Source organism: Thunnus albacares, chromosome 7 (assembly GCF_914725855.1).
Source record: "Thunnus albacares chromosome 7, fThuAlb1.1, whole genome shotgun sequence".
Lineage (NCBI taxonomy): Eukaryota > Metazoa > Chordata > Actinopteri > Scombriformes > Scombridae > Thunnus > Thunnus albacares.
Window position 1 is genome coordinate 6658864 of NC_058112.1, and position 9847 is coordinate 6668710.

At 41.4% G+C, this 9847-nt stretch overlaps 1 protein-coding gene across 1 annotated transcript in view; it reads left to right on the forward strand.

Annotated features, from left to right (window-relative positions):
• arntl1a (aryl hydrocarbon receptor nuclear translocator-like 1a) overlaps positions 1–9149 on the forward strand; it is a 40101-nt gene extending 30952 nt beyond the window's left edge. The window contains exons 15-20 of the mRNA XM_044355426.1: positions 80–230; positions 318–397; positions 515–623; positions 1587–1680; positions 3445–3538; positions 3627–9149. Of these exons, the coding sequence (XP_044211361.1) occupies positions 80–230; positions 318–397; positions 515–623; positions 1587–1680; positions 3445–3538; positions 3627–3784 (686 nt within the window). The 3' untranslated portion in view covers positions 3785–9149. The remainder of the gene's footprint in view (positions 1–79; positions 231–317; positions 398–514; positions 624–1586; positions 1681–3444; positions 3539–3626) is intronic.
• The last annotated feature ends 698 nt before the right edge of the window (positions 9150–9847 follow it).

Genomic DNA, 9847 nt, shown 5'->3' on the forward strand with positions numbered 1-9847 from the left:
CCAGTAATAAATGAGTCAGGCCTCTACGCTTTGTGTTTGCTTATAATATATTTACCCCATTTAACCGCTCTGCCCGCAGTGCTGCAGATGAGAGAGAAGATCACCACCAACTGTTACAAATTCAAGATCAAAGACGGCTCCTTCATCACGCTGAGGAGCCGATGGTTCAGCTTCATGAACCCCTGGACCAAGGAGGTGGAGTACATCGTCTCCACCAACACTGTCGTCTCGTAAGTACCGAGAAACAAACGCAAGAAGACAGAAACACTTGGCTGCGAAGTACGAGAACATTTCCACATGTGTGTTCATGTCTCCAGGTGTCCCATGATGGAGGGATCAGACTACCCTCAATCCGCCGCCTCACCACAGAGTATGGACAGTGTTCTCACCTCAGAGGGTAAAACACTACTTAAAACTTCAAACCTACAACCACTGTCAGTCATCCCCCCACTGTGAATTATTTATTCATCACAAGGATTAAATTCCTCTTTTCCTGATTGCTGTCGATCAATAGGTGGAGGACGGCGGGCGCTGCAGACGGTGCCTGGCATCCCCGGCGGCACGAGAGCGGGAGCCGGCAAAATCGGGCGCATGATTGCAGAGGAAGTGATGGAGATCCAGAGGTGAGAGCAGATGAAATCTTCAAAACCTGTTACTGTAAAATCCCTGTGGCCTCGTTTTTAGGTGTAGATGATGGTGATAGAAGTGACATAGAAACATGTTAAGGCATGATTATGGTATCAGAGCTCAGCTGTACATGCTTGTCTGACAAGAAAAGCCTGATATAGCGTGCAGGACTTCACTGCGTTACAACCACCGCTCTGTTATCAGCTGAATAATTAAAGAGACATGTATTGATTTTTACAGAATGACAGGTGTCAGCAGTTTCAGCTTCAGTGTGATTGGTTCAAGTGAACCAATCACAGCTTGTCCCACAGTCTCAGAGTTCAGTCCACTCGGTAAAGAGTCTGTTTTGTTTTCCGCACAACTCCAAACCAGTTCAGTTCAATCCAGTTTCACAAACATAAAAGAAAGACAACTCAAAAATCTGCTCCAGGTTTTACAGCTGATCCCCACAAAACAAAACAAAGACATAGCAAAGTAACACAGAACTTAAAATGAGCAGAGCAGAAACATCAGATATGTTGAACCACCGTGTTTTACTGTATGTCTTTAAACGTTACAGTTGAGGCTGAAAATGACAACAGAAATAAACAAGTTTGCCGATTTCACACATCTCTGCAATTCAAATCAGTCGTCTACCCAGAAGTGACTGTTGTTGTTCGTGTGACGTCACAGTTATTTGGTCTATAGAAGGACCAGAAGTTCTTGTAAAATAGAACAGTGGAATATCTCCGGATCGTCATGGCAACACTGACGCATTCCAGTACAAGTCTTAAAAATAAGTTGCATGTAGGTCACATGTCTTAAGATCTGGATATTTGTAGAGCTTCTTCAAGTTTGAATTGAAAAATTGTGATTCAGTGCAGGTTTTTAGTTCATGTTGATGAAAAGGAAACGAAATCCGTAAGATGTGAAGCACGTTTCAGAAGCACTGCAGCCATCTGTCTGTTTGTCTTTATCAGGATCCGAGGTTCTTCCCCCTCCAGCTGCGGTTCCAGCCCTCTGAACATCACCAGCACCCCTCCACCTGACACCTGCTCCCCAGGGGGCAAGAAGGTAACACACACACACACACACACACACACCACACACCACACACCACACACACAGTTCATGTCTGAGGTTTGATAGCATTTTACCAAATCCATCTCCAGTGTCAAAACCACTTATTGAATCTGAAACTTTTCAGATTCTGACAGCAGCTTGCAGAAAGCAAAATAACCAAACAGCCAAGTTTCATTATTCATTCAACTAATATAGTACTTTACTATTAGTATCAGGTTGTCATTTTAACTGGTGAAAGTGATGATCAGTGTTGATGCAGACCGGTAGCTTCAGTCCTCCATCTGTGTCCACACAGGATGTGTTCAGGCACAGTGCTGAGTATAGGTCACTTGTGTTTTGGCAGCGCTCAGAGACTAACACTCAATCACTGTAGTTGTGCATGTAAAACCAAAGAAAATAGACTTAAAGCCTAAAAATAATACACTGCAGTCTGTGATTATATGAGTAAGCAACAAGTGAAATGTGAACCGTTATGCAACTTGTGTAGACAGTTGAAAAAAAAAAAAACAAAGTGTGTTTCCGCTCTGTCACATAGGCGTGAAATGGACGAGTGAAAAAGCAGCTGAAATGCTTCCTGTGAAGACACAGTGCATACGTTAAACGCCTTCTAACACTGAGGCTTTGTTCATAATCACTCCCTATTTACCTTGTAGTGCGTGTGAAATGTATGCACTATACAGTGCTCTCAAACCATCATTAAGTGTGTCAGTAAGGTGTTGGGCCACCACATGCAGACAGAACAATGTACCTCGGCCTTGATTCTACAAGTCTATGAAACTATACTGGAGGGATGAACACAAGTCTCCCAGAAGATATTCCCTCATTTGGTGTTTTGATGATGGTGGTGTAGAATGCTGTCTAACACCTCGGTCCAAAATCTCCCGTAGGTGTTTATTGATGTCACTGCAGTGCAGATGTTACTTGAGTCAATGTTCTTCTTGAAACAGCAGCCAGTTTAACAGTCTATGTGACTGAAGCTCCTGCCATTCGTTCCCCAACAATGAACCCTCTTTCAAAGTCACCTAGATATTTTCCTCTTGCCATCTTGATACAAAATCAGAATCATCTGGATCTGCTCAATATTCTTATACATGTCACAAAGCATGGTTATGTTTCTCCACTCATTTATTCAGATTTTTCCTTTAATTTGTCACCTGTGTGTATGTTTACTACACTCTACTAACAGTCCCATAAGCCAGCCAACGTGTTAAATATTCAATTTCTATCATCTATATTATGTGTATTATCTAGTAATAGATTCTTATTACATTATATATGGCTCATATACAGTATTTATATGTCACTGCTATATATTTAAATGTACGTTTATTGGATTTATTATTACTACTCATATTCATTCCTATATTTATATTCTGCATAGTACATACACCTGTTTCAGTATGTCATGAGTTCAGGCTTTTAGAGTTGCACTACTAGGCTATTTTTGCATGTGTATATTTGCACAAATCATATATATGATCTGAGGTATTGTGTATTTTATTTCTTTTAATTTATTGTTTTATGTCCTATTAATAAAGTCTTAAATCATTGAAAGTATCATTTTAAATAAAAGAGATTGTGGTTCCTTCACGCCTGACAGCAACACTTCTGTCCCATGAGCCTTCAGTGTCTGCTCTTTGTTGACAAATAAAGAAATTTGAGGAGCGAACGGGAACATTCTCAGCTCAGACTGAAACCGATCAGTCCTCACAGTAAACTGATCCGTGTATATGTGTGTGTGTCACGTCTGTTCAGATTCAGAACGGAGGGACACCCGAGCTGCCGAGCACAGGGATCATTCCTGGACCTGATTCTGTAGGCTACCCCTACTCCAACCAGTCCATCATGAGTGAGTCAAACACGCTTTCTGACTAGCTTTATTTTGGCTGTTTTCTCTGTGACTTTGGCCTAAATCCCCCTCTTCTCCTCTCGTCCAGGCGACAACTCCCACCTGAGTATAGACATCATGGAAGAGCCCGGTTCCAGCAGCCCCAGCAACGACGAGGCAGCCATGGCGGTTATCATGTCCCTGCTGGAGGCGGACGCTGGCCTGGGCGGCCCAGTCGACTTCAGCGACCTGCCCTGGCCTTTGTGAGGAAGCTGGAAGGGAAGAAGCAGAGAGAGAGAGAGAGATAGAGAGAAAGAGAGAGAGAGACTCCCTCCAGAGGCACTGATGGAGAGAGTTCAGTCAGGATGAATTCTAGCTGCCAGTTTCCTGCACTCTGTAGACAACTACATTGCAAAAAATACCCATCTTAACAAATCTTTCCTCAAGTTCAGAGTCCTAAAAGTACTACAAACAAGAGAGGATAGTCATGAGTTCTGTTTCATGAAGGTTTTTAAAGGTAGAGTCAGTCAACAAACTGCCTTCACACTTCACTGAACGCGACATAAACAGACTCAGAGCATAAAAAAACACAGGGGGGCTCGGTGAGACTGTCTGGGATTCAGTGTGGATTGATAGATTTAATAAAACGGAAGCGTATCTGTTCTTAGAGAAAACACTTCCCATGTGAATTGGCCACAGCCTCACTCTCTCTCCACTTCTCCAGACTGTCATGACTGTCAGCTGCTCTGATGACTTCCTCCTGTCCTGCGTATGAGCACGAATGCCCCCTGCTGATTGGCTGGAATAGTTAGTTTCCCATCTACGGAGCCAGGGGCTGTGAATGAACAGCACGCACACACACAGAACAGACAGCTAGCAGACTGTGAGGAGATATTCACTGAATTTAACAAAAAGCGTATTGAACAATCTTTCTCCAGAATCACTGACTCTACCTTTATTTTTTTTTAAAAAGAAGAAAAAAGTTAAAATGACATATTAAGATGGTTATTTTTTGCAATGTTAGTCGCCTGAAGACGAGACGTACCCTTACATTGCCACGGTGAGAGACCATTATGCTAAAAACAGTCCAGCAAATGGAATCAGGATTGCGGTGCTAGCGTCTCTGCTGATCGACTGAACTCTGTCTAACAATGGCTCTGGGCCCTGTCACGCCACGTCAACAGCCAACCCAGAACCAACGCAGGACTCCTGAAACGTTCAGTGGTTTGTGACTCTGACGGGGGGGGTGGGAGGGGGGGAGGGAGTGAGGTGGAGGAGTCTCTGCGAGTAAGATGTGGCGTGCGCCCACCCCACCCCCACCAGCCCCCCCACCACCCCCCCCCCCCCGAAACGGCCATTATAGCCACGTGATCTCCAACATGGGAAACAAACTCACAACGGTAATCCTCTGGAGATTTGCTCGGAAGATACTTAAGGGTCCCTTACTCCCAAAAATTCCACATGCAGGTGTATTTCAGTTCATTTTAAGAAGAGGAAAGCCACCTAGCTGCTGTTTCCATGAATTATCATGAACTTTTTCTCCAAGTTGCTCCCAAGTTTTGAAAACACAACTGATCCTGCCTACAACAACATGAAGTACTTCTAAGAATTAAGTTATGATGATGCATTGTAAAGCTATCCAGAAATAATACTCGTAAAGAAAGGTCTTGCTGCTTTGTAGAGGTCTTCATGAACTTCCTCCCTAAGCCCAGTGTGCATAAATAAGTCAGACCCAATCACAGTAATCGGACCTGGGCCCGCATTTATCAAACCTCTAAGGATTACATTAAAGAATGCAGTAAAGAGCAAACATGTGAGCAAAGAAGTGAAGACAAATTTATCAGGTGACTCACAGTGAAGCGTAGCAGTAACCTTTCAGAGCAGAGTGATCACATGATTGATCAAATGTTTGCTCAGAGTAAAAATAGCAAATCAGACACAAGAATTTACTCAACATTTGCTCATTATTTATTCTTTAAAAAACACATTTTCTCACATTATTTGCAAAAATATAAATGATTTCATTCATTTTATATGTTTGAAATCTTTAATATCTCCAGTATCAATTCACACATGATATGAACAACAATCTCATATATTTATTGTATAGACATATATAAATAAGAATGAAATACATCAGAGAAAACACGACGACAAGTGCAGGAGAAGAAGAAGAAGAAGATGATGATGCATGGAAGTGATAGCTGTATCAGCTTTAGTCTTCACGTGTGATGAATGTAGAAGAAGTAATGTAACATGCAGTCAGATGTATGGTTGAAGATAACAGCAGCTGCAAATAGTGAACTAGAAGTATTGTTCTGAGTTACACATTAATCTCTGTGACAGTCACTACTAAATGTGCCTTTGTTTCTGTCCTGCAGTCATCTAGAATCTACTCTTAACCCATCCAGCTCTCTTAAATTTAAGAACGTTTTTAAATCCAGTTTTAAAACCGTTTTTACTTTGCTTGTCCACTTAAGTGCAAAATTAGCCTTTTTAGCAGCGGTTTGATGAATGCGGGCCCTTGAGAGAGAGAACACCAGCATGGCAGCAGCATGATGTTCCAGCAGCGAACAGGCCGCTGTGCTCCAAAACAACAGCACTACACAACGTTCTTCCCACAACTCACTGCTCAGCCCCCCCCCCTCAAAAAATATATATTTTCTTCTTCTTATATGCACCACGACCCAGTTAGACTGAGTAGAATGTGGACACAGAGCGACTCAGGGTCCCTGGTCGCGTCTCGGTTACTAGAAATTGACCCATGAAGCCCTCTGCTGCTTTGTTCTCATGCACAGTTTAGCTGCAGCGAGTCCTCCAGGGAACAGCTGGAGCGACGCTCTGACGACTGTTACAACAGCCAATCAGATGATAACAGAGAAAAACAGGTTGAGTCGAGTCCGGTTGGGAGCAGCAGCTCAGTGTGCAGGTGTGTCTTCATGGCTGTTAACGGCGCACTCGATGTCTCTCCAAACATTTTTTCCAGTCTCAGAAGAGAGCAGTACGACTGCAAAACCCGGGACAATTCAAGTGCTCCTTGAAGAGGAACTGTTCTTCACTGCCGTTTACATGCTGCTTTCTGCAGGCTAACTAGCATCGGCCCGCTAACATGAAAACCTTGGTGGTCTGGTTCACAGGGTCTCCACCTGCTCATCTTTTCCCCCCAAAACCCACATGAAGCACTTAGAGTTGGACTGTTGTTCTGGGTCCTCGCTCACTAAACTATATTTCCTCAACAGGAGAGCTGACTCTGGATCAGTGCGCTGATTCAGCACAAAGTATTTCTTTGCCTTTGTGATGAGAATATTTAAAAACTGACCTGTAACACGGGTTGGGTCAGTACCTGGGCTTGAATTTAGCCCCCTAAAAATAGGAACAGGCCCCTGTCTAACTTGTTTGACTGGAGTGGGAGAAGTAAAAAAATAAAAAAAATACCTCTGATTAATTCTACTGTAAAAATGACAGATTTTACAGTTATGTGGATTTTTTTTAAAATCCTGCAGTTACCCTCGAATTTGGTCCGTTTAGCACTTAATGATGATGCAGATTTACTGTGGCTACACGTAACTGTCAATGCAAACTACCTTGTTAGCAGAGAGGGCTATAATGTACACGGGGGGGCGAGTATAGAAACAGATAAATGCCCTAGAGATGGAAAACGACAGTAATCCAGCAGAGCAGGACTTTGTAACGGGGATAGAGCTAATCCACATTCTCTGATCATGTCCTGTGACAGTTCACAGGGTCAGGAGGGACGGCCACGAGCATCTGAATGGAATTCTTCATTTCAGTGTCCGTTTTTTCCCTCCATGATAATGAATATCCTCTACATGACCTCTTCACCTCGCCAGCTCGCTGCTGCTCAAAGAGCTTTTGTTGGGAGAGTTTGATTAGAGGTGGACGTGTCAGGAGGAGGCTCACTGTCTGCCTGTATGGAAAAAAAAAAATGATGTGGAACTTTTTGAATATATTCTAAGTGAGGTATTCCAGGAAATGACACAACCTGAGAAGCATTTAAAGAAATATATTTAACATTTTTATATGTTGTCTCAATTATATTCAAAATAATGATTTTTGTGTGAGTCCCAGGAAGACTAGTAATCATTCTGTGGAAGAGAATAAGGATCCAAATAAAGAATAAATATTGAAATTGAAGGGAAAAAAAGTTATAGATTTACATTACATTTCTGAAATGCTCTTGAAAAAGGTCAGCGATGCTTTTCGGAAGCAAGAAACACTATGAGAGGTCCCAAATTATAGCAGAAATGTATTTCAGATTAACATCATTTATAATTATTGTTTAAAAAAAGGAAGTGGTCAACTTTCATGTGTGTTTATGTGTTTGAAATACACACTGCATTGTAAATGCAACAGTAGCCCCAGTTTGTGCCTCTCATGTATTATCATTACATACCAGTCACACGGCTAAATATCCTTTTTTTTTCTGAAAGATAAACACCAGGAAATGAAAATATTTTTTAAACAAAACTTAAAAACTAGAAGCTTCAGTCTCATCTAACCATCTGGATCATTTTTCTTTCCATTTTGATTAAAATATACATATATAAAAATGTAACTCCCTCCTCTAACTGCATCTTTCTGAATTCCAGCTAGCTCGACTGAACTCTTTGCTCATTTCGTGCAACACAAGAAAAATGGGCTCAGTCGGGGAAAAGCTGATGTCTGATGATTTAGCAACATTTGTGGAGTTGTTTGCTTTTGTTGTCACATCATACTGTTAATCTAATGTGATCAGAGCGCGTCCACACAGTCCTGATATTTGAGTTCTTGAGTATTCAACTCTTAAATAACGACTGTTGTTTTTTTCCCCAACTTTAAATTTGATTGTTGCTCATTTAGTCTTTATTATTTAATGTTATAAAACAATACGTGGGATTTGAAAGCATGTTTTTGGGGACTTTAATACAGACAAGTAACATATAAAACATAAAATTGAAGGAATTATTGTTCATGTTTTATGGTTGATGTTATTAGAGTGTCTGTGGAATTTGGAATCCCTTTTTGGAAACCGTCAGGGATTTGTCTTTCAGAAAAACAAACGCTTAGCTCTGAGACTTGAATGTGTTTTTGATACATGAGAGGCACAAATTAAGTCAAACATGTTTTCTTTCCATATGGGCAGCAAGTTATCAGCTGTCTTGATATCAAACTGTTGTGGCTGAACATTCGGCAGCCCCTTTAAAACAAGATCCTGTTCAATGGGGATGCAGAATGGTGCGAGTCAGAGAGAGACAACAGCTCCTGTGCCGCACATCTGTATAAATCCCCAGTCAGTGCGCACAGCTGGACTGAAACCAGACTGTTCACATTAAAACACCTACCGAGTTCAGGCTCCGCCCCTCGTCGTCGTCCTCCTCCAATCAGGCGGCAGCTGGCGAGGTCCCCTCTGTATCTGTTCTAGTGGTTTTCTGTTTCAATGTTTTTACGCTACACACTACAATAAAGTGTTTCCCCTTGTTGATATACCCCTCCCCACCTGACAATAATGTATCAAATCTTTAAATATTATCATGTTAAGAGTATACTTTATGCAAATATATATGAGTATGATGAGTGTATTGTATGTATCAGCAGTGAAATATTTTTAAAATAAAATTATTTGTTTCTGTCATGGTGGAGTGGATCTGTCAGTGTATCGTGCTGCTATTTATATGCTTTTCCCTGTTTTTTTCCTTATTTTTCCATTCATATACAAATCTACTCCACACAATGTTTTTCTCAGAGGGTGAAGGTCTTCTCTTTCTCTGCCTTACACCTGATCTGCTCCTCCAGCCAATCAGAGCAGCCCGGTGGTATTTTTATATGATGTTGCCATCCAGCTGCAGGAGCTGAAGGCAACGATGGCTCTGCTGCACATCCACAAGTCTCTGTATTAAGCAGACACCTGACTGGAGGTCAGTGATGACACGCTACACAGCAACATGTCTGTGCATCCACACAGATCATCTACAAAGGTCTCTTAGTTCCTGGAAGATTAAAAAAATCCTTTTTATAGTTTATAGGTTCTGATATTTCTGATAGATTATGTTTTGACCTTCATATAATATTTAAAGAAATTGAGGATGGGGATGAAATATGAGGTACAAAAATCAAGTTTTTGTAATGCAGCTTCTCTAAAAGCTTATTTATGGTTTGATTTTGTGGCCTAAAAACTAATTTAAAGCATGAGCATATACTTTGAACTCATGCATTAAATAATCATAGTCACAGTGGAAGCAGCTGATGCATATTTAATCTCTAATCTCAATATCTGAGTCTCCAGCCATTGAACATTTCTTTCATCCGGTGCCAAAGATTCCAAAAAAAAAA